Genomic DNA, 24,874 nt, shown 5'->3' with positions numbered 1-24,874 from the left:
GGTCTTAATCAATCAGAGTTTTAAAAAAATCTTGATCTTTTTCTTTCAAGTTACAGTTATTTAATCAAATGTGTGGTGAGCTTCACTGCCTGTTTATATTTTCAAATGAAAAGGCTGATTGGACGCTTTCTGCTCTCAGCAGAGCTTGTCAACCACCAGGAAGTTTTATAGGGAGAGTAGACAGGCAGGAGGCAGTTATTATAGGATCTCTACTCCCTCATATTCTAAGTGTGAAAGTGTAGATAGAGAGCTTTACTCTCAGCCATCAAAAGCTACACTACCCAATGAGTTCTGTTTTGTTTTTCAGTTTCTATAGAGAAACCCCACCCATCCACTCACCTTGTTCCTTGTTTTTCCTAGTGGGAGGTGGCAGTTGGTAAATGTCCGGTTGTTTATCACTTGGGAGGTGGGGAGGACGACACAGACTACTACATAACCTTCAGTTAATTCATTTTTGATATCACCTATTTCCATTCTCTATCCTCCATTTTATTACCTTCTTCCTCAGTGATTTAACATACTTGGCTCCTTCCTCTGTACTGTGGAACAGGTTTACAGGTGTGTCAACTGATTAGATTTTTGAGGTACTGAATTGATTTCTATTTTAAAAATTTATTTATTTATATTGAAGTATAGTTGATGTGCAAAATCATGTAAGTTGCAAGTGTACAATACAGTGATTCACAATTTTTAAAGCTTATACTGCGTTTATAGCTATAATAAAATATTGGCTATATTCCCTGTGCTGTACAATATATCCTTGTAGCTTATTTTATACATAATAGTTTGTACTTCTTATTCCCCTACCCCTAATATTGCTCCTCCCCACTTCCCTCTCCCCACTGGTAACGACTAGTTAGTTCTTTATATCTGTGAGTCTATTTCTTTTTCATTTTATTCACTAGTTTGTTGTATTTTTTTAGATTCCACATAAAATATATTTGTGTTTCTCTGACTTATTTCACTTAGCATACCATCCAAATCCATCCATGTTGTTGCAAATGGCAAGTTTTTATTCTTTTTTTATGGCTGAGCAGTATTCCATTGTATATATATATACACCATATCTTCTTTATCCATTCATCTACTGATGAACACTTAGGTTGCGTCCATATATTGGCAACTGTAAATAATGTTGCTGTGAACACTGGGGTGCATGTATCTTGTTGAGTTAGAGTTTTGGGGTTTTTTTTTTGAATGTATACCCAGGAGTGGAATTGCTGGGATATAAGGTAGTTATATTTTCAGTTTTTTGAGGAATCTCCATACTGTTTTCCACAGTAGCTCTACCAATTTACATTTCCACCAACAGTGTATGATGGCTTCCCTTTTCTCCACATCCTTATCAACATTTGTGTTCTTTTCGATGACAGTCATTCTGACAAATGTGAGGTGATATCTCATTGTGGTTTTGAGTTGCATTTCCCTGATGATAGCGATGTTGAGCATCTTTTCACATGCCTGTTGGCCATCTGCATGTCTTCTTTGGAGAAATGTCTGTTTAGGACTTCTGCCCATTTTTTGATTGGGTTGTTTTTTGGATGTGGAGTTGTATGAGCTTTTTATATATTCTGGATATTAATTCTTATCAGTTGTATCATTTGCAAATATCTTCTCCCATTCAGTAGGCTGTCTTCATTTTGTTGATGGCCTCCTTTGCTGTGCGAAAGCTTTTAAGTTTAATCAGGTCTGACTTGTTTATTTTTAATTTATTTAATTTGCATTAGGAGGAAGATCCAAAAAACTATTGCTACAATTTATGTCAGAGTGTTCTGCCTAGGTTTTCCTCTAGTTTTATGGTTTCCAGCCTTACACTTAGGTCTTTAATCCACTTTGAGTTTATTTTTGTATATGGTGTTAGACAATGTTCTAATTTCATTCTTTTACATGTAGCTGTCTAGTTTTCCCAGCACCACTTATTGGAGACTGTCTTCTCTCCATTGTATATTCTTGCCTCTTTTGTTGTAGATTAATTGACCATAAGTGCATGGGTTTATTGCTGGGCTCTATTCTGTTCCACTGATCTATGTGTCTGTGTGCCAGTACCATACTGCTGTTATTACTGCAGCTTTGTAGTATAGTCTAAAGTCAGGGACTGCGATTCCTCCAGCTCTGTCGTTCTTCTTTCTCAAGACTGTTTTGGTTCTTTGGGGTCTTTTGTGTTTCCATACAAATTTTAAAATTATTTGCTCTAGTTCCATGAAAAATGCCATTGGTATTTTGATAGGGATTGAACCGAATCTGTAGATTGCCTCGGGTAGTATGGTCATTTTAACAATATTACTTCTTCCAATCCAAGACCACGGTATATATCTTTCTATTTGTGTCATCTTTAATTTCTTTCATCAGTGTCATACAGTTTTCTGAGAATAGGTCTTTTAACTCTTTAGGCAGATTTATTCCTAGGTATTTTATTCTTTTTGATGCAATGGTAGATGGGATTGTTTCCTTAATTTCTCTTTGTGATAGTTCATTGTTAGTGTATAGAAATGCAACAGATTTCTGTATATTAATTTTATAACCTGCAACTTCACCAAATTCATTGATTAGCTCTAGCAGTTTTCTGGTAGTGTCTTTAGGATTTTCTATGTATAGTATTATGTCATCCACAAACAGTGAAAGCTTTACTTCTTCCCTTCCAATTTGGATTCCTTTTTTGTCATAAATTGCTTTTATTATGTTGAGGTATGCTCTCTCTATGCCCACTTTTTGGAGGGTTTTTAATCATAAATGGGTATTGAATTTTGCCTTTTCTGCATCTGTTGAGATGATCATATGGTTTTTAGTCTTCAACTTGTTAATGTGATGTATCACACTGATTGATCTGCAGATACTGCAAATTTCCATTGATAGATCCCACTTGATCATGAAGTATGATCCTTTTAATGTGCTGTTGGATTCAGTTGATGATTTTGTTGACGGTTTTTGCATCTATGCTCATCAGTGATACTGGCCTGTTATTTTCTTTTTTTATGGTATCTTAGTCTGGTTTTGGTATCAGGTGATGTTGGCCTCAAAGAATGATTTTGGAAGTGTTCCTTCTCTGCAGTTTTCTGGAACAGTTTCAGAAGGACAGGTGTTAATTCTTCTCTAAATGTTTGGTAGAACTCACCTGTAAAGCCATCTGCTCCTGGACTATTGTTTTCTGGGAGTGTTTTTGTTTTGTTTTGTTTTTTGTTTGTTTTTGATTCCATTTTAGTACTGGTAATTGGTCTGTTCATATTTTTTATTTCTTCCTGGTTCAGTCTTGGGAGATTGTACCTTTTTAAGAATTGGTCCATTTCTTCTAGTTTGTCCATTTTATTGATGTATAGTTGCTCGTAGTGGTCTCTTATGATCCTTTGTATTCCTGTGGTGTCAGCTGTAACTTCTCCTTTTTCATTTCTGGTATTATTGATTTAGGCTCTCTCCCTTTCTTCTTTATGCGGCTGGCTAAAGACTCATCAATTTTATCTTTTCAGAGAACCAGCTTTTAGTTTCATCTATCTTTTCTATTTTTTAAAAAATCTCTATTTCATTTATTTCTGCCATCTTTATGACTTTTTCCCTTCCACTAACTTTGGGTTTTGTTTGTTCTTCTTTCTCTAGCTCCTTTAGGTGTAAGGTTAGGTTGTTTATTTGAGATTTTTCTTGTTTCCTAAGGTAAGCTTGTATTGCTATAAACTTCTCCCTTAGAACTGCTTTTGCTGTGTCCCATAGGTTTTGGATCATCATGTTTTCATTTTCTTTTGTCTCTAGGTAATTTTTTATTTGCTTTTTGATTTCTTCAGTGATCCATTCATTGTTTAGTAGCATATTGTTAACCCTCCATGTGTTTTGTGGTTTTTGCAGTTTTTTTCCTTGTAGTTGGTTTCTAGTCAGTGTTGTGGTTGGAAAAGATGCTTGATATGATTTCAATTTTTAAAAAATTTACCAAGACTTGTTTTGTGGCCTGGTATGTGACCTATCCTGGAGAATGTTCCATGGGCACTTGAAAAGAATGTGTATTCTGCTGCTTTTGGATGGAATGCTCTATATCAATTAAGTCTATTTGGTCTGATGTGTCATTTAAGGCCAGTGCTTCCTTACTGATTTTCTGTCTGGATGATCTGTCCATTGATGTAAACGGGGTGTTAAAGTCCTCTACTGTTATTGTGTTACTGTTGATTTCTCCCTTTATGCCCATTAATATTTGCTTTATGTATTTAGGTGCTCCTATGTTGGGTGCATATATATTTATAATTGTTATATCTTCTCCTTGGATTGATTCCTTGATTATTATGTAGTGTCCTTCTTTGTCTCTTATAACAGCCTTTATTTTAGGATCTATTTTGTCTGATATAAGTATTGCTACCCTGGCTTTCTGTTAATTTCCATTTGCATGGAATACCTTTATCCATCCCCTCACTTTCAGTTTGTGTGTGTCTTTAGACCTGAAGTGAAGCCTCTTGTAGTCAGCATATACAAAGGTCTTGTTTTTGTATCCATTCAGCTACTCTGTGTCTTCTGATTGGAGCAGTCAGTCCATTTACATTTAAGGTAATTATTGATATATATGTTCTTATTGTCATTTTAATTGTTTTGGGGTTGCTTTTGTAGGTCCTTTTTCTTCTTTTGTTCTCTTGTGACTATCTTTAGTGTTTTGTTTGGATTTTTCTTTTTTGTGTACATCTATTACAGTCTTTTGGTTTGTGGTTACCATGAGGTTTTTATATAGCAATCTATATACATACTTGATTGTTTAAAGTTGTTGATCTCTTAATTTCAAATGCATTTTAACAATCCCACAGTTTGCACTCTCCTCCCCTCACTATGACTGTTTTTGATATCTGTTGGGAAAATTAATAAAGTAGTCTTGTTCAGGCTTCAGCTGCAGAAGCAGGCCTCTGACTGACCCGTGACCCAGCCTGGACTGCACGCTTGCTTGTACACCTAACAATGCTGCTAACAAGGCAAGCAGCACTCACAATAAGAAAGGGAGTGGGTCTTGGAATTTCTTGAGCCCCGGGGACCTGGCCAGTCCCCTGGGGTCTGGAAAATCTTGTGACCCACATGGTGAAACAAACAGCATTGCTAAAGTAAATCCAGAGCTGCATTTTGGCATGCAAACTGGTATCAGTTTGTGGCCTGGAATTACAAATGGAAGCCCCTGGAACTCTGATCTGAAGTCTCACCCATGGGGTGGAGGCACCGCCCAGGACCCTTCCCAACTGGGGCTCCAGACTGGTGTTACTCAGGACTTCCCAGTTGCTGTTTGGATCTGGAAGTAGGCGTTGGCCCAATTCCGTGATGTATATATACCGTGTTATGTTTCTCTAATATTCTTATTCCTTTCCTTCTAATGATTGTATATTAAAATTAAGCTAAATCATCTTTCATTAAAGGATTAAAGCTGTTTATTTGTGTGAAACAAGTGTTATTTTGCCAGCGAATCCAACAAACCTTAAAACAGAAAGCAGGCTTTCGGCAAAACACCACCACATTTTACATCTAATTCTTCTGTGTATCCCTTAAGTGCTTATTGTGTATATTTGTGGATATTGTGGATTTTACTACTTTTGCCTTTTCACCTTTCTACTAGGTTTGTGCATGGATGATTTCCTATCTTTACTGTATGTTCTCCTTACTGATGAGCTTTTTCATTTCATAATTTTCATGTTTCTAGTTGTGGCCTTTTCTTTTTCACCTAGAGAAGTTCCTTTAACATTGGTTATAAAGCTGGTTTGGTGGTGAACTCTTTCAGCTTTTGCTTGTCTATAAAGCTTTTGCTCTCATCAACAAATATGCATGAAAGCCTTACTGAGTAGTGCATTTGTGCTTGTAGGTTTTTCCCTTTTGTCACTTTAAATTTATCATGGTACTCCCTTCTGGCCTGCAGAGTTTCTGCTGAAAAATCAGCTCACAGCCTTATGGGAGTTCCCTTGTATGTTATTTGTTCCTTTTGTCTTGCCTCTTTTAATATTCTCTCTTTAATTTTTGCCATTTTAATTATAACGTGTCTTGGTGTGTTCCTCTTTGGGTTAATCCTGTATGGGACTCTGCATTTCCTGGATGTGAATAACTGTAACCTATTCCAGGTTAGGGAAGTTTTCAGCTATTATGTCTTCAAGTATGTTCTTAGCACCTTTCTCTCTTCTCCTTCTAAGACCCCTATAATGCAAATATTAGTGCGCTTGATGTTGTCCCAGAGGTCTCTTACACTGTCCTCATTTCATTCTTTTTTCTGTTCAGCATCAGTGATTTCCACTACTTTGTCTTCCAGCTCACTGATTCATTCTTCTGTATCATTTAATATACTGATGATTCCTTCTAATGTATTTTTCATTTCCATTACTGTATTCTTCATCTCTAGCTGTTCTTTATATTTTCAAACTCTTTGTTAAAAACTTCTAATTTCTCGCTCTGTGCATCCATTCTTCACCCACATTCTTTTTTTTTTTTAATTTATTTTTTTGGTTGTGTTGGGTCTTCGTTGCCGCACATGGGCTTTCTTTAGTTGTGGCGAGTGGGGGCTACTCTTCGTTGCGGTGCGCAGGCTTCTCATTGTGGTGGCTTCTCTTGTTGAGGAGCATGGGCTCTAGGTGCGTGGGCTTCAGCAGTTGTGGCACGCGGGCTTCAGTAGTTGTGGCTCGCGGGCTCTAGAGCACAGGCTCAGTAGCTGTGGCCCATGGGCTTAGATGCTCCGCAGCATATGGGATCTTCCTGGACCGGGGATCGAACCCGTGTCCCCTGCATTGGCAGGAGGATTCTTAACCACTGAGCCACCAGGGAAGCCCCACCCACATTCTTTGATCATCTTTATGATCACCACCCTGCACTCTTTCTTGGGAAGATTGCCTTTTTCACTTAATTCATCTTCTGGGGTTTTATCTAATTCCCTTGACTGGAACATGTTCCTCTGTCCCCTCATTTTGTCTAAGTTGCTGTTTGGATTTTTATTTATCTGGTAGGTTAATTATGTTTCCCAACTTTGGAGAAGTGGTCTTCTGTAGGAGACATCCTATGCATCCCGGCAGTGCACCCCCCCTTGTCACCCAAGCTATATGCTCTAGGGGTTCTCCCATGAGGGCTGTGTGGGTCCTTCTTTTGTAGAGGGCTATTTGCGTGATGTGGTAGGCTTTGTTGGCGCCTGGTCCAGTTGGTTGCCAGGCCCTGCCTTGTGCAGAGGTTGCCGGCTGCTGGTTGGTGGGGCTGGAAAACCTCAGGGAGCCCCAGAAGACTCCAGGGTTGTTGCCTGTCCACTGGTGGGTGAAGCCAGGTCCTGGAGTTAGTACCAGACTACTGGCAGGCAGACCTGGGTCTTGGAGTCTGGTTTCTAGGCCTAGGGATCCCAGAGCTGGTGTCAGATCACTGGTGTGTGTGTGTGTGTGTGTGTGTGTGTGTGTGTGCGCGCGCGCGCGCGCGCGCGCGCGCGCGCGCGCACTGACACAATTGGGTTTGGGGTCCAGGGTGTCCTGAAGCTTGTATTTGGCTGCTAGTGGGCAGGGGGCCAGGGCCAAAGTGGTCTCAGGGCAGGGTCTGGCCTGCTTTGGGCAGGCTGTATTCACAGGCTGTGGGAGTCTGGTTTTCTTGCAGCTAGTGTCTGCCCCTTGGTTGGTGAGACTGGTCCAAAGGCCGCAGCAGGCTTCTGGGAGGGCAGGGCTGGGGCCCAGAGGATTCTGGGACTGGTGCCTTCCCACAGGTAGGTGGAGCTGGGTCCTGAGCCTCTGGTGGGCAGGGCCATGTCTAAACGCAGCTGTGGGTTCAGGAAGTCTTCAGGCAGCCAGCCTGCTGATGGGTGGGGCTGTTCCCCTGCCTAGTTAGTTTGGCCTGAGGCATCCCAGCACTGGCCCCTACAGGCTACTGAAGCCAGGTCTTGGTGCTAATGAGCTAGAGGGAGGATTCCACAATGGCGACCACTAGCATCAATGTCCACGTGATAGAAGGGAGCTCCCAAGGAATGGCTGCCATCAGCGTCTATGTCCCCAGGGTGAGCTGCAGTTGCCTCTTGCCTCTCTGGGAGACTCCCCAAGACCAGCAGGTAAGCCTGGCCCGGGGTCCTATCAAATTACTGCTTTCGCCCTGAGTCCCAGGGCGTGTGATATTTTGTGCACGCCCTTTAAGAATGAAGTCTCTGTTTCCCCCAGTCCTGTGGGACTCCTGATATTAAGCCCTGCTGGCCTTAAAAGTCAAATGCTCTGGGAGCTCAGTTTCCCAGTGCAGGGCCCTCAGGCTGGGGAGCCTGATGTGGGGCTCAGAACTCTCACTGCTGTGGGAGAACCTCTGCAATGTAATTATCCTCCAGTTGTGGGTCACCCACCTGGGGGAAAAGGACCTGACTATATTGCAAGTCTGCCCTTCCTACCTGTCTTGTTGTGGTTCGTTCCTTATGTCTTTAGTTGTAGAAGGTCTTTCTGGTAGGTTGTGGTCTTTTTTCATCGATGGTTGCTCTGCAAATAATTCTGATTTTGGTGTGCTTGTGACAGAAGGTGGGCTCAGGGTCTTTCTACTCTGCCATTTGGCCAATCTCCCTGATTTCTATTTTGAAATTCAAATCTTAATTCTACTAATGAATTTGGAGACATAACAATATTTCCTCATGTCATCCACCTCCCTTTTTAATTCTGCTTGCTCTACCTATCTCATTTCTCTTTTTACAAACTGCATTCTTAAAAAGTACAAAGAGATATTTTTCTCAATTTTTATTTTATTTCCTGGAGAAAATATTTTTTAAAAGCATGCCAATCTATCCCTGCATCTACTATGCTATGGTCTCTTTCTTACCTTTTGAATTTTTTCATAGGGTTTATCCTACCTTTCAGTGCAAAAATCTTATGTTTGTCCATAAAAAGGTGAATGAATGTTTACTCTGTAGTTATTCTCATTATTCAGAGGATTATTTTAGAATCCTCCCCTTGGGGAGCTAGTTAATGTAAATTTACATTACCAGGTCATACAGTTCCAGCAGCTGGAGAGTAAGAAGGAAGTTGGAGGCAGGGAAAGCCCTAGCAGAGGAACTTCCCTGTACTGCTTCCAGGAAGAAAGAGTTCCCTATATCCATAACTTAGTTTGGCTCAGCCTAAATACCAAGTAAATGCTATGTGGGTCTGGCTTCCTTTCTCATGCTGGCACCTACCACATCAGGGATGAAAACATCCTCTGAATTAAGGATTTTCTTCTGGGTATGAGCATGTAATAAAAAAGTAGTTTGAAAAATTAAGTTGTAAGTATCCGTAGTTCTCCTCCTAGCTTTCAAAGAAGGCAAGAACTTTTCTGGCTCAGGCAGTTATCAGGCCTTTAATATGTGAATCAGAGAGAAGTACAGTATAATGGCAGAGCTGATCAGTAGGCCAAACTACTCCATACCTTAAACGACCAGGAAGGACAGGGTAAGGAAGAGAAGTGAGGTCAAGGGAAATGAGATGGCGACGAAAGGAAAGTATCTGAGAGAATGAAAATTAGTGGCTACAGAGAAGGGCAGGATCTGAAGAAAGGGATCTTGAGAGAAGACTTATAGTAATAACTCTTACAATATGATGTGTGCTGTTTCCTCCTCACTGCCCATCCCATCCCCTAAAAACACCACCCTACAGGAAAAATCTACATTGCCTGGATTTGACTTCATGGTATGATGCACCTTAAGGCAGAAGCCAGAGGTCTGCCCCATTTGAGCTGCATGAATTGTATAGCCTCCTAGTGCACTGCTTTCTAATTCTAATCTAGTGGCAGTCCAGGGGTTAGGAGCACAGGCTCTGAAGCCAGACTCTCTTGACTGGGCCCTAGCCCTGCCACTCACAGGCTACTAGCTCTGTGACTTTGAGAAATTCATTTAAACTTTCCATAAAACAGGGATGGTAATAGTACCTACTTCAGAGGGTTATTGTAAGAATTAAAGTTAATTCATGCAAAATGCTTAGAACAGTGCCTGGAGTATACGAGACAGTATAAATGCCTAGTTTATACAATTAATTAAAAATAAACATTATCATTATCACTAAAAATTTTAAGCTTCCTCTCTACCTCCTATGACTTGCCTCCTTTCAAGCCCCTCTTCTTCTAAATTAGAGGGCATTAGGTGCTATCAGGGGCAGCTCCCACAGCCTTGTTGATGTTCTGCTACCTGTGGTCAATGTGAGAAAACTGGTTTGGAGCAAGAAGAGTAGGGCTGATGTGCTGTGTGTCTCTTCATCCCTACAGCCCACGTTCCTCTACATTACAGGGTTTGCCAGGTGAGCCTCCGAACATTTCTCAGGGACACTGCTACTTCTCAGAAGGGGGTAGGACTTAGCCCTGGGTCTTGCTTCCAAAGGTCTCACTTACTTCTATCCCTAAGAGTATGTCCCCATTTCTAGCATGTCAATGTTCCCTCTCCCTGGTTTCCTGTACTGGGGGCAGGTCATTTCAGTGTGGATCCTATGGAGGCAGGTGGATACCAGGTCATCCTCCCTAATATGTACCCTGGATGATCCCCTCTCCCAGTCTCATTCATTAATTCACTTAACAAATATTTATTTGTCATCTAGATGCAAAGAATACTGAAATAAAAGATACTGTTCTTACCATAAAATCTAACCCTTTTATTCCTCTAGTACACAGTACTTATACAAAATTCTCATTGCTCCTTTCATTGCTCTTGAACAGTTAAATTATACGAACTTCTGAGCTACAAACAACAAGAATGCTTTTGTTCTCAAGGAGCTTCTAATCCAGAGATCGGGGTGGGTGAATGGGTGAGTGGGTGTGACAAATATGGGTGACATAGGAGTCAGCCTAGGGTGCTACAGTGAACTTAGAATGGGGAAAGGAGAGGAAGGAGGACAGAGAGGAACTCCAAGAATAAAGGGCACAGGAGCTCAGTTTGGGGACTAGCCTTAAATAGCAACTACTTTCCATTTCAAGTCTTTTAACTTGCTCCATGCCCTTTGGAGTCACTGCCAGCTTTTCAGAGTGTTATACACCTACATTGTGGGCCTTCATAAAAACAGCCCAGTGGTAGACAAAAACCAGGCACACTGCTTTTCATACATACCTCGTATTTCATGGTAAAAAATCCATCCCCTCCAATGCCCTCAAGTGCAAAGGCCTGTACAATTGGCCATTTCTCCACTACAAACATATCAAATATCTGCAAGTGACCTAGAGGAATCAAGTACAACATGTATCAAATACCGTCCTGGATATAGCAGTCTAAACCTGATCTAATGTGGTCATTAGACATCATTTCTCACAAGTTCACCACAGCCTCATCAAGCAAAATAAAACTGAAACAGATACACAAACAAGTTACAAAAATTCAGATTTCTCTACAGTATTTTTTCATATTCTGGTTTCCTAACTAAGTAAATAAATAAATAGTGGCCTACTACATCTGACTTGTATCACTAAGTGGATATATTTATTAATAGACAAATTTATTAAAACTTGGCTCCTTTCCCTTAAGAAACACAGCTAACCAACTTCCTCAAGGGAAAAATACCAAATCAAAATTTTTCTTTTCTTATAACAACAAGCTTCAATGTGCAAAGTTTTTTTTTTTTTTTTTTTTTTTATAAATAAGATACAAGCACTGCTAAGCTTGTTCATTTTTTCCCTCTGTTTTCACACGTTTTTTTTTCGGCCATGCCGTGTTGGCACGTGGGATCTTAGTTCCCAGACCAGGGATCGAACCCGTGCCCCTGCACTGGAAGCACAGAGTCTTAACCACTGGACCACCAGGGAAGTCCCCTACACATTATTTTTGAGTCTCACTGTCAGCATATTTTTAACAGCTACCCAAATTACTATTTCTTATTAGCAAGAGGCCCCACATCTACACTTCAAGTATAATAAGTGGTATAGCATAGATGGCAACTATGGTAAATCCCTTATCAGTTCTTCTGACTGCTGCTGGTAGCATGCTGTGTTGCTGCAGAACCTTCAGTTACGAATACAAGCTTGCATAGGAAAGTTCCCAAATTTCATTCTGCTTGATCCTCTCTGCCTTTAGTGAAAACAGATCAACAGGTTTCCCAGCTGAATGCCTCCACTGAAAGGAGAAGTAAGGACATTCGATTCACACACCATCCCAGCAAGGTTCTAAAATGACTGACTGTCAGCTACGCACCTTGGGAGCTGTAAGGAATGCCAATTCTACTACAGTCTCGAACCATGTCCACAAAACTGGCAATTTTAAATTCTTCTGCAGCTTCCTCATCTTCATACTAAAGAAGGAAATAGAAAGGGAACAGGCTCTAATGAGACATCATACAAAATCCCATATTTTCTGTGCATTTTTATTAGTTGTCCCAAATGTCCCAAGAGGGTTTTTTTGTTTGTTTTTGTTTTGTTTTGTTTTGCTTGGCCGCATTGCGTGGCTTGCGGGATCTTAGTTCCCTGACTAGGGACTGAACCCATTCCTTGGCAGTAAAAGCACAGAGTCCTAACCACTGGAACGCTAGGGAATTCCCATCAAGAGGGTTTTTTTCTTTTTTTCGGTACGCAGGCCTCTCACTGCTGTGGCCTCTCCCATTGCGGAGCACAGCCTCCGGACACGCAGGCCCAGCGGCCATGGCTCACGGGCCCAGCCGCTCCTCGGCATGCGGGATCCTCCCGAACCGGGGCACGAACCCACGTCCCCTGCATCGGCAGGCGGACTGCCAACCACTGCGCCACCAGGGAAGCCCAAGAGGGTATTTTTAAAGGCAACTTTCAGTGTTCCCTTACCTTACACCACACACAAAAATCAACTCAAAATGGATCAGAGACCTAAATGCAAGAGATAAAACTTGTCCTCAAAAGTCCCCCAAATGCTCATATGGCAAGAAACGTTCTGGACCTACACTGGGTCACAATTTCCATGAAATCCTAAATCTTAAGTCCCAATTTGATTTCTAGCCAAATCTTTGAAAAGGGTCTAAAGGGAAATAGAAACAAATACCAAGAAATCCAAACATGGAAATGTCACAGAGCTTATCAAATTCTCCTGGGGCAGTTCCTAGGCCCGAGAGAATGGACCCAGGCCGGGGATAAAGAAGCAGGGTAGGAAGGCAGGTTCACAAGCCCATTATTAGGTCCCAATTTTAATAGTCCTTTTTGTCTCTTTCAGGCATATAATTTATTGCTAGGGTAGCCTCATAATGAAATATGAAAAGTTCCACTAAAAAAAATAACCTTTTTTTGTGTAACCACATTTCACAAATTTTTATTTTTTGTGGGGGCCATGTTGCACGGCATGCGGGATCTTAGTTCCACAACCAGGGATCAAACCCATGCCCCCTGCAGTGGAAGCTTGGAGTCCTAACCACTGGACCACCAGGGAACTCCCCAATTTGATTTCTTTAAGGACCTCCTGTTCCCATTCTATCAATACATTTTCCTGAACGAATATCCTCAGAGTGTCTCTAAGCGCCTATTTTATCGTTTCTCCTCACCTCATTTTCGGTCATGCAGTGGAAATGCAGATTTCTCCAATGTGCCACATAGGGTAAAAGATAGCGATAATTTATAGGATTACAGTACAGATGGACACTATCTGATTTAATCAATATAATCACATCTGTAAGAAAAACAAAATTAAAACACAATATTGTCAAAGGCATTTCCTTTACACATCTTCTGCCCACATAATCAGTAAAACCATTAAAACTACAGAAACAATGTAACAAAACTCTAAACCGAAAATTCTTTAATTAGGCAACGTGCTTCAAAGTGACTATAGAACACTCAAGTGTGGACAGCAAGCATTTCCTCATCCCCATGCTATGCTTCCACTACTGTGGCCCTCTGGTTGTGGTAGAAAAGTCAAAAGAACAGCCTTCAGGGTGTTTCACAAAGTTCAACACAGCAAAATTTGTTGTACCAAACTCAACTGTGTACTTCACTGTGGAGATAGATAGCAATTGGAAACTCTACAGGTAAAAGCCACTGAGGCAGGAAAACAGCACCAAATATGGCCAGTGACTGGTTCTCCTGCAGACATCAGTGTATAAAGCTCTTGGCTGCTGGCTCATCTGGCTCAAGGCAAATCGTGGGCCCGAGGATACCCTTTGCCTTGCAACCTGGGAAGGGTTATTGTATACAGATGTAAACTCTGTACACAGGAAAGGCTGGGAGGAAGGAAGTAGAGGCAAGTGATCAGCAGCTCACAGATTTAGGGAATAACCATCGATGCTGCTGGGTCAAATAAATAAAGCAATCCCAAAGGTGCAAATAAAACCAAGTAAACTAACAAACAAGCCATGGAACGGGGCAGGAATATTAAAACAGTTTGAACACTGAGAAAGAAAGCAGTCACACTTCCAGAAGAAAAGCAGAGGCTCCATTCTACGGCTCCTCAGAAACCAAAGTCATTAGGCCTCTTTCTAACAAGATGACACTAGGGAAGGGGCTAGAGGAGATGGCTGGAAGTGAGAGAGGAGCATGGGGGCAGGAAGCAACTAAGGCAGCAGGTTTAGGGCAATGCCAACACAGTAACACAGTGTGATGGACCATAATCTACAAAAACATAAGCCCAGTGAATACTGATCTCAGCTGTCTGCACAGCTGGGTGGCCCCATGAAATAAAGCTCCATGATGGTGGCCTTTTAAGCCACTCTGAGCTCCACACCTGGTCAGACCCTAGGTGTTCTAGGCAACACAGTATGGAGCAGGCTCTTCACTGCTGACTCTCAGCTAAGTGCTAGAGTTAAAAGGTAGCAAGGGATGGGAAAGAAGCCCCGTCTCATTCTGCTGGGAGACCCACCCTGAATCTCCTGTAGGTCACCTGCTCAATAGTGAGAGTTTGATGTCACGGAGGGCTTCCTGTATAGACTGTACTCTGTACTAATGTGTAACATACTTCGAAGAATTAGGATCCAATAAAAGAAATAATGCAACAGCTACTAAACCTAATGAAGCATGCTCAGGATCTCACAAGACTGATGTCATCACTACAAATAAATTTTAACAGAGTACACAGTCAGGTAAAAGAAGAAAGCATAGAGCACGTAAACTATTTTAAAAGTTTCTTTTTAAAATAAATCCTTTGTGTTTGCCTCTTCTTCTCTCAGATAATTAGGGACTGTAATGTAGAAGATAAATCTGGTGAACTCAGCTTTCTAGTTACTTGGATTTAAAAAATGAATTTATTAATTTGGAAGAAAACGCTCACTTTATAAGCACTCATTGTGCTAGGTGACAGGATAAAGATAAGCAAAAAGGAACACCTCTGAGGATTTAAACTACTTCCTTAATTTCAGTACTGCAATGTCCTTAGCAACCTTGACTGCAGTGAAATGTGTGGTTGATACAAGTATCTGCCTTTTTGTAACTGTCTAAATGAGCTGCCAAGATGAATTCTTTCCAAACCAGTATGTTTTACAGTCTAAGAAAGCATTTTTTTAAATCAAAATCTGAAACTAAATTTGAATTGAAAAAAAATTAACAGAAGGAATAATTTCACCCTGCTTTCTGTACTTCCTAATAAAAAGAAAATCTTTCACCAATCTATAAGGATAGATACTATTAAGGACTTTACTACAGAAGAATTTTCACATACACTAGGCCAGGGTTCTTCACCTTCAGCACTACTGACAGTTTAGACCAGATCATTCTTTGTTGTGGGGAGCTGTCCTGTGTATGCATTGTAGGATGTTTAGCAGCATCTCTGGCCTCTATCCACTCTGCCCAGTTGTGACAATCAAAAATGTCTTCAGATATTGCCAAATGTCCCCTGGGGGATAAAACTGCCCCCAGTTGAGAACCACTGTACTAGATCCACAGCAAGATTATTTCAACATCAGATGTTTGCTTTCACACGTCCCCCAGCTGCTTCACAAGAGCTGTCTCTCATCCATTTTGACTTGTCTATTCCTGTGTCTCCTGATCCATCTGGCAGACAAGTCATAATGCTAAGTATGTGATATCAGAGATAGCTCCTGGGCATCACCCCATAGCAGCATGAACACAGGGTGAGTGTCTCAGAGCCAAGGAAAGGGGAATGTAAGCAGAAAGTCTGCATTGTAGTCACAGGCATCGTCATAAATTACAGCTCACAGAAAACAATTCCCAAAGACAGAGCAGGACAAAGAGCCTTTGTTCCTAAGCTGAAGATCCACATGAAGTCCTCCTTGCAGGAGTAGCCTGCAGGCTTATCCTTGAATCACAGCTGAGAGTGCTTTCATAGGACAATGGCACATAATATGAACCTCCCAGCATGTAGAGGCAATGGAAAATTCAGAGGAAAACTAGTACCTTGCCAAGAAGATATAAAGCCAAATATTAATGTTTACTTTTTTCCTCTAAAACCAATTGATCTAGTAAACATACTCTGAAAACTACTTGTCACTAGTCTCTTATAATCCAGCAGGTAACCTACAGAGCATATTACTTAACATATCAGCAAAGAAGAAATGTCGTTTTTCATTAATAAAAGAAGCAAAAATATACTGGATCTTCAGGCTATTTTAAATTTGATATTTTTCCATAAAAAGTCCATGAAATAAGAATCCAAAGTACTATATCACTTACTCCTCTCTCACACAGAGTTCACCAATATATACTTACCATCTAGAACCTCTTCAGAAAACCCTGTTTTCTCAAAATCACTGGTATTCTGATTGTACAAACCAAACAGAAGATAATTTGCCAGCTCTCTGCAGCCTTCATTGTACCTGCTATCGATTCCTGCAAGGCAAAAAAGGCTTTGATCAGCTGTACTGTACTACGGGGAACATATGAGTCCCAACGGTTTGCCCCTGCTCAGCAAAACCCTAGTGGTTAAGTTAAAGGCAGCACCTCAGACCAGTTTTGTGCCAGAAGCCAAACTAAACAACTCTGAAAGAAGCAGGCCTCAGCATCAAGTACTCTTACATGGATTCAAGATCTATATAGTTGAGACAGTCAAACAGCACAGAACATAGAAGCTGTTAATTTAATCAAAAGCAATTCTTGAGGATAGAAGGAACCAGAAAATATAGTCCAAGTCCTGCCATAGTTGGTTAAAATTTTTTAATACTTTCAGTTAGAATAGGAATAGGCATCAGAAAAGTATTCTCTTCTCAAAGAGACCTTTACCAAAACACGTGGAATTAAATAAAGGAGGATTAAGGTGGTTTGAAAAGAACTCAAAGAAGTAAAAAGAGGACAAGTGAATGAAACCTCAGACATCCATCATTTCACAAATATTTATCAGGCCCAAGGCCTAGCACTCTGCTGGGTGCTGAAGCATGTAGTAAACATGCCTACAGATGGTCTTCACAAAGCTTACAGTCTAGTAGGGCTGGGTCAGAGACTAATAAAAAGGAAATTAAATACTGCCTTCACAACTGCCTTTCAATGCCACAGGCACATATACTACCTGGTTCCTGGATATCTGTGAAGGCCCAGAGCTATGACTCTGGACAAGAGGGACATGTCAAGGGCAGGAGGCAGCTGGCTACATGAGGCTAAAAGGAAGGGGCTGGGGCAGAAGAAGCTCCAAGAATGGAAATATGGCTGGAGCCTGGGAAACAGGACTGTCAGTTGTTATTCAGACCAGTGAAAAGTAATGGGCATTCAGACCAGAGGGGCTTAGAGACCACCTGTGGCAGGGGACTTCAAATATGGGAAGACTTCTTTCTGAGCAAGATCAAAGCAGCACACCCTCTTTTATGCCATCCAACACTTTAGTGAAGAAAGAGATGAAAAAGATTCAAAAGCAGAAATTACCTGGCCTACATAAGGCCTGAAGTAGAAAGGGCTACAGAGTTAAAAATAACCAGTGGACTGGGCAGCATGTCCTCTTCTAAGGATTCCAGCTACATAAACTGCCACAAAAAATGCTAACATTAAAAAGACTGACCATGTAAAATTAAAGGTAAAAGATACTATATGTAACCACTTTAGTTAATAAAGTTGTTTCCCATGGGGGAATTTTGGGCTACAAATCTGATACTGCTAAACATGCATACTGGAATTAAACAAGTAAATGGATGGTAGATGGTAGGTGCCAAGTTTCTCACTGGTGGAGTGGAAGTTTACAGATAAGCAAGAGAAGGAGGCTAGAATGATCCATGTAGTAATGGGTTAGAGCTAGAAACACTAATATGAATTCACGTTTAGCTTAATACAGTAGAGACAGTTATATAACATTTACAGATGTGTATATATACACCACTTAAGGTACACACATGTATTTCCTTACTTTGTCAGCTGAGAGGGCCTAAAAGCAATGACATCCCAGTAGCAAAGAGCATACCCAGTGCCCAGATCTTGGTTTCTAATACCATTCTCCAATAAAAGAAATCAGGGCTTCTTAGAGAAATAGCTGATTCTAGGACTGAAGCAGGTAATATACAAAATAAGACTGAAGCATCTTATAGTGTCAGAAAGTACAGAAGTACTAAATAAACTAAAACTTTTATGGAGATATATCAAAGGGAGGGATGTAGGAACCAACTGAAAGAGCCCCAAACGGCCAAGGCTGGAACAATCTGAAGTAGTAGTAGGTTATAACCTAAGGTATAAATGAAGTAGTACTGGATTTTAACTCAAAGTATAAAATAAATCTCCATGAAGACATACAAACAAATGATTGAATAAATAAATAAATGGGGGAGAAGAGACAAATATCCCATGCAGAAGAATTTCAAATAATTTATGTAGACACTACCCTCCTCAAGGCAATGGAGCATAATCCCTGCTCCTTAAGTGTGGGCTCATAGTGACTTCCTTCCAAAGAGGACAATATGGAAGGAGGGGTGGGGAGAGTACTTTACAATGCAGAACCTGACAAATATTATCTTAGCCAAGTGATCAAAGTCAATATAAACAGTGAAAAGTCTTGTTAGTATGTATCCTTGATATGTGATGAAAATGGCATGTTGCTTCATTGGTCTTGCACTCCAAAATCCATAACCCCAGTCTAAGCATGAGAAAAACATACGAAAAATCCCAAAAGAGGGATTTCACATATGTCAAAACTTATCACATTGTACACTTGAAATATGTGCAGTTTACTATACATGAATTATACCACCATAAAGCTGTTTTAAAAAAAAGGTTAGCAGAAATTCAGTGAGAACATCTCCTACACCCTAATAACTAAATGAAAAATGCCAAAGTGGAAGGAGTTGAGTCAGAGTTGCTCAGAAGGATACTGTAGAGGCTAGAGGACAGATTAAACCAACCAAACAACCAACCATGAGATGCTATGATAACTCTAATTACTCAAAAAAGCAGAATTCACTAAACCCCAGAAGCTGTTTAAAAACACACAAGTGGTTATAAAGCAGAAACTAACACACCATTGTAAAGCAATTATACCCCAATAAAGATGTTAAAAAAAAAAAAAAAAAAAACACACAAGTGCCTCATTGATTTCTTGCTTCACATTCACATACAGCTGTTTGTCCTGAAGGTTTTTTTTGGCTGCACCACGCAGCATGTGGGATCCTAGTTCCCTGACTAGGGATCGAACCCACAGCCCCTGCATCAGAAGCACATAGTCTTAACCGCTGGACCGCCAGGGAAGTCCCTGTCCTGAAGGTTTATTAAGTTTTTACCTCAATCTTCACACCCAACTTCAAACATCAATTTCTGCAACATTTGTGTTTTCATTGAAAAAATATATATAAATATGTGTGTGTATATATATAAATATATATAGAGAGTCTCGTGATATTTTTATAAGTAGACTTTTTTCTCGATCCTTTAGTATTCTATATTCAAGTAGCCCACATGATTTTATGCTGCCTATATTTACTAGGCTGAGCCTTAACTAACAGAAATAACAGTAACAAACAGGTGATTTTATTCATAAGTAAATTCATGGCAAAGACAGCCCCCACAACCTTGATGGCTGCAGCTGGAAAGAGAATCCAGTGAGTGTTGTTTCAGCATTTGACTGGAATTCTAGGGCCACCATAAACTATGTCTCTTAGCTAAGTGAGTGATGAAGCCAAGATTCAAACTCAAAACCTGCCTGGCTCCAGAGTGCACGTTTTTAACCACTCTGCCCACCGCCTATCGTAAGTTTAAATGCAAGTGCTATTAAGTGAAAAAATAAAATTATGCATAGACTATCTGAGGAAGGACAAACAAGAAAGTGGTTCGCTTCTGGGAAGGAAATTGGGTGATTGACAGACAAACACCTGACCTAAGCAAGTTTTATGACTCAATACTGTGAATGTAAATGAAAGTGAGATAAAGAAGGAGATTGACCTGACATAGGAAAATCTCCAAGATATACTTATCAAGTGAAAAATTTTCAATTAGATTAACAACAATATACATAAAATGTTTCCTTTTATGTTAAAAAAAATATGGTTGATATTATCTCTGGGGAGTGGGACCGGGTAACTGGGATGATTAGAAAATTTTGTTCATTATTATTTGTGTAATGTCTTAATTTTTAAATTATATGATGTGTTTTCATAATAAAAACAGTGTTAAAGAACAAATAAATGCCGAATTCTGCCACTCCATGGCCCTGAGCAAGTCTGTGTGATCTCCCAGAGTCTCAGTTTCCTCCTCTGTAAAAAAGGGACAACACTGCTTCTTGTAAGGTTGCTGTGAGGAGAAATGAGGTAACATGTACAAAGTGCCTGCTCTGTGGTACAGGCTCCCTATCTCACTGATATCTCACCTGACCTCATTAAAACAGCAACAGATCTCAGGGGAACAAAAGCTGGGAGAAGAATACTAACTCACAGCTTATCTCACAGTGATGATACTATTATTAATATCTTCCTGTGAACAGAAGCCAAGTTGTCCCAGCCCTGAGTCCCACCTTGTTAAAAGCACTGACCTAGGATGCAGAGGATTCCATCGGGTTGAGACTTGCTGCTCTGGGTCAGGATGCTCTGAACCTGGCGGAGTCGACTGCAGCTGCAATAAGAACAGAAATCAGCTTCCTGAGTGCCAGCATATGAAGGCATGAGGAAGGGAACGACTGCTAGGGATGGAAACTGGTCCTTATCTGACTTTGGTATCAGAATCATAACAAGAAATTAAGGAGTATTCTTTTTTCTTCTATTTTTTGGAAGAGATTAGGCAGAAGTGGTCTGAAGACTAAGTCTGAACTGCTGATTACAAACTGATGGTCAGTGGCTCTCTGGCTCAACAAAGGATGGAGCCAAAGGCCCTCTCATGATGAATGCTGGACAGGACTAGAACTGAGCAGCTGACCAGAAGGACTTCCAATGACTTCTCAATTTTGAAGTTTAATCAAAGAAGAGTTTCTACACTTACCTGTGCTAACTGTGGTCATTATTGGTCTGTTAAAAACGAAACAAATAACAAACAGATGAAAACTAAAAACTGGCCTAAGGACCTAAAGGAAGCTCTGATGTATCATCATAACTACCCCCACAGAGAGTGTCAGTAGATGGTACTTGCTCCCATTTCTGTGCAGATCTCTGATTCCATTGGTTTTAGGCATATGCCCTTCCTCCCAAACAAAGCATAAGGAGAGACATGACCAGATGTTAATATCACTTCTAAGGACCCCATGCTTTCCATATCAATCCCTCCTCCTTCCCAGAAGTCCGAGAGAGAGCTGGTCACTTTCCTGCTTGAGACTGATCTTTCCATAAGGTCTGTCCACATCACCTTCAGGTCCAAGATCTGTCTCCAGTATTCATTCCCTAACACTCCTATATTAATTTTTTTCCCTACAGTCAACATATTCCCAGCCCTACCACATCATTATTATCTAAGATCCTCCATAAACCAACTACAGTAACTGTTCCATCCATAACAATCAGATTTCATCCTCACCCCTCTGTTCCGGTACACTGCCCTACACTCACCCGAGCAATAGTGTATCCAGCCAAACAACACCACTTCCCTTCCTTGGATTCTCTTTCCCTGCCTGGATTCTTTCTGATGTTCCCATACCCCAAGTCCATGACTTAGTGGTCATTATCACTGTCTTCCCTCAAGATGTTCACAATCTTCCACCTAATACCGAAACCAAAGATAGCACCAAAAAATAGAAACCTACAGATCAATATCTACCATGAATATAGATATAAAAATCCTCAATAAAATATTAGCAAATAGAATTCAAAAACATACAAAAAGAATTGTACACCATGACCAAGATGGATGCAAGGCTGTTTCACTACTGGTAAATCAATCAATATAATCCACAATCTAATAGGTTAAAGAAGAAAAAAAAAAATCACACAACCATATAATTGATGCAGAAAAATCATCTAACAGAATTCAACACCCATTCATAATAAAAACACTTAGAAAACTAGAAATAGAGTTTCCTCAACTTGATAAAGAACATCTACAAAAAACCTCCAAAGCAAAGTTTGGAATATACTTAATGGTGAAAGAACTAAATGAGGAACAAGAAAAATATGTCTGCTCTCATTACTCCGATTCAACATAATACTGGAAGTTCTAGCCAATGCGATAAGGCAAAAAAAAAAAAAGGAAATAAAAGGCATAAAGATAGAAAAGGAAGACATAAAACTATTGCTATTTGCAGATGACATAATGACCTATGCAGGGAATCTCACAGAATCTACAAAAAACAAAATCTGAGAACTAATAAGTGAATTCAACAAAGTCACAAGATCAACATATAAAAACCAACCGTATAAATGAACACACAGAAACCAAAATTAAAAATACAGTATCATTTAAATATAAATCTAACAAAACATGCACAGGACTTACAAGCTAAAAACTACAAAACACTGATAAAGGAAACCAAAAAAGATATAAGTAAGTGGAGAGACATATTTTATTTACAGACTGGAAGACTCAACATAATATAGATGTCAATTCTCCTTAAATTAATGTACAAGTTTAACACAATTCCTATCATAATCGCAGCAAGCTTTTTTGTAGATACAGAAAAGATTACTCTAAAACTTACATGGAATGGCAAAGGAACATTCTAAAATAGCTAAAACTTTTCTGAAAATGAATAAAGTGGGAGGAATCACTCTACCTGATGTCAAGACTTATTAGAGAGGCAGGTTCAAGATGGTGGAGTAAAAGGACGTGCACTCACTCCATCTTGCGAGAGCACTGGAATCACAACTAACTGCTGAACAGTCATCGACAGGAAGACACTTGAACTCACCAAAAAAGATACCCCAAAACCAAAGACAAAGGAGAAGCCATAATGAGACAGTAGGACGGGCACAATCACAATAAAATCAAATCCCATAACTGCTGGGTGGGTGACTCACAAACTGGAGAACAATTGTACCACAGAAGTCCACTCACTGGAATGAAGTTTCTGAGTACCACGTCAGGCTTCCCAACCTGGGGGTCTGGCAAAGGAAGGAGGAATTCCCAGAGATTCAGATTTTGACGGCTAACGGGATTTGTTTGCAGGATATTGACAGGACTGGGGGAAACAGAGACTCCACTCTTGAAGGGCACATACAAAGTAGTGTGTGTGTCAGGGCTCAGGGGGAAGGAGCAGTGACCCCATAGGAGGCTGAACCAGACCCACCTGCTATTCTTGGAGGGTCTCCTGAAGAGGTGGGGGATGGCTGTGGCTCACTGGTGGGACAAGGACACTGGCAGCAGAAGTTCTGGGAAGTAATCCTTGGCATGAGCCCCCCCCCCACCCCCGGAATCTAACATCAGCCCCACCAAACAGCCTGTAGTCTCCAGTGCTCGGTCGCCTCAGGCCAAACAACCAACAGGGAGGGAACCCCGCCCCACCCATCAGCAGACAAACAGATGAAAGTTTTACTGAGCTCTGCCCACCAAAGCAACACCCAGCTCTACCCACCACCAGTCCCTCCCATCAGAAAATTTGCACAAGCCTCTTAGATAGCCTCATCTACCAGAAGGCAGACAACAGAAGCAAGAAAACCTACAATCCTGCAGCCTGTGGAACAAAAAACACATTCACAGAAAGACAGACAAAATGAAAAGGCAGAGGGCTAGGTACCAGATGAAGGAACAAGATAAAACCCCAGGAACACAACTAAAATAAGTGGAGACAGGCAACCTTCCAGAAAAAGAATTCAGAATAATAACAGTGAAGATGATCCAGGACCTTGAAAAAGAATGGAGGCAAAGATTGAGAAGATGCAAGAAATGTTTAACAAAGACCTAGAAGAATGAAAGAAAAAAACACCTAGAAGAATTAAAGAACAAACAAACAGAGGTGAACAATACAATAAATGAAATGAAAAATACACTAGAAGGAATCAATAGCAAAATAACTGAGGGAGAAGAACGGATGAGCGACCTGGAAGACAGAATGGTGGAATTCACTGCTGCAGAACAGAATAAAGAAAAAAGAATGAAAAGAAATGAAGACAGCCTAAGAGACCTCTGGGACAACATTAAACGCACCAACATACACATTATAGGGGTCCCAGAAGGAAAACAGAAAGGACCCAAGAAAATATCTGAAGAGATTATAGTCGAAAACTTCCCTAACACGGGAAAGGAAATAGCCACCCAAGTCCAGGAAGCGCAGAGAGTCCCAGGCAGGCTAAACCCAAGGAGAAACACACCGAGACACATAGTAACCAAATTGGCAAAAATTAAAGACAAAGAAAAATTATTAAAAGCAACAAGGGAAAAACAACAAATAACATACAAGGGAACTCCCATAAGGTTAATAGCTGATTTCTCAGCAGAAATTCTACAAGCCAGAAGGGAGTGGCATGATGTATTTAAAGTGATGAAAGGGAAGAACCTACAACCAAGATTACTCTACCCAGAAAGGATCTCATTCAGCTTCGATGGAGAAATCAAAAGATTTACAGACAAGAAAAGCTAAGAGAATTCAGCACCACCAAACCAGCTCTACAACAAATGCTAAAGGAACTTCTCTAAGTGGGAAACACAAGAGAAGAAAAGGACCTACAAAAACAAACCCAAGGGCTTCCCTAGTGGCGCAGTGGTTGAGAGTCCGCCTGCCGATGCAGGGGACACGGGTTCGTGCCCTGGTCTGGGAAGATCCCACATGCCGCGGAGCGGCTGGGCC

The 24,874-nt window shown here is 40.6% G+C and overlaps 1 protein-coding gene across 7 annotated transcripts in view; it reads right to left on the bottom strand.

The window, feature by feature from the left end:
• The window catches only part of DNAAF9 (dynein axonemal assembly factor 9), a 148,345-nt gene that overhangs the window by 101,892 nt on the left and 21,579 nt on the right, over positions 1-24,874 (bottom strand). For 6 of the 7 annotated variants that reach the window (XR_010935174.1, XM_067707614.1, XM_067707617.1 and 3 more), the window contains exons 2-6: positions 20,702-20,781; positions 16,480-16,599; positions 13,368-13,492; positions 12,062-12,158; positions 10,988-11,094 (exon numbers count right to left, since the gene is read on the bottom strand). Coding sequence is in view for 6 of the 7 variants with exons in the window: in XM_067707614.1 (XP_067563715.1) it covers positions 10,988-11,094; positions 12,062-12,158; positions 13,368-13,492; positions 16,480-16,599; positions 20,702-20,781 (529 nt within the window). In the remaining variant the exon portion in view is untranslated. The remainder of the gene's footprint in view (positions 1-10,987; positions 11,095-12,061; positions 12,159-13,367; positions 13,493-16,479; positions 16,600-20,701; positions 20,782-24,874) is intronic. The other variant, XM_067707619.1, reaches the window with a different exon arrangement.

Source organism: Pseudorca crassidens, chromosome 15, assembly GCF_039906515.1.
Source record: "Pseudorca crassidens isolate mPseCra1 chromosome 15, mPseCra1.hap1, whole genome shotgun sequence".
NCBI classification, from domain to species: Eukaryota; Metazoa; Chordata; class Mammalia; order Artiodactyla; family Delphinidae; genus Pseudorca; species Pseudorca crassidens.
The sequence above is the reverse complement of the archived record's forward strand: the minus strand, read 5'-3'. Positions and strand labels throughout refer to the sequence as shown.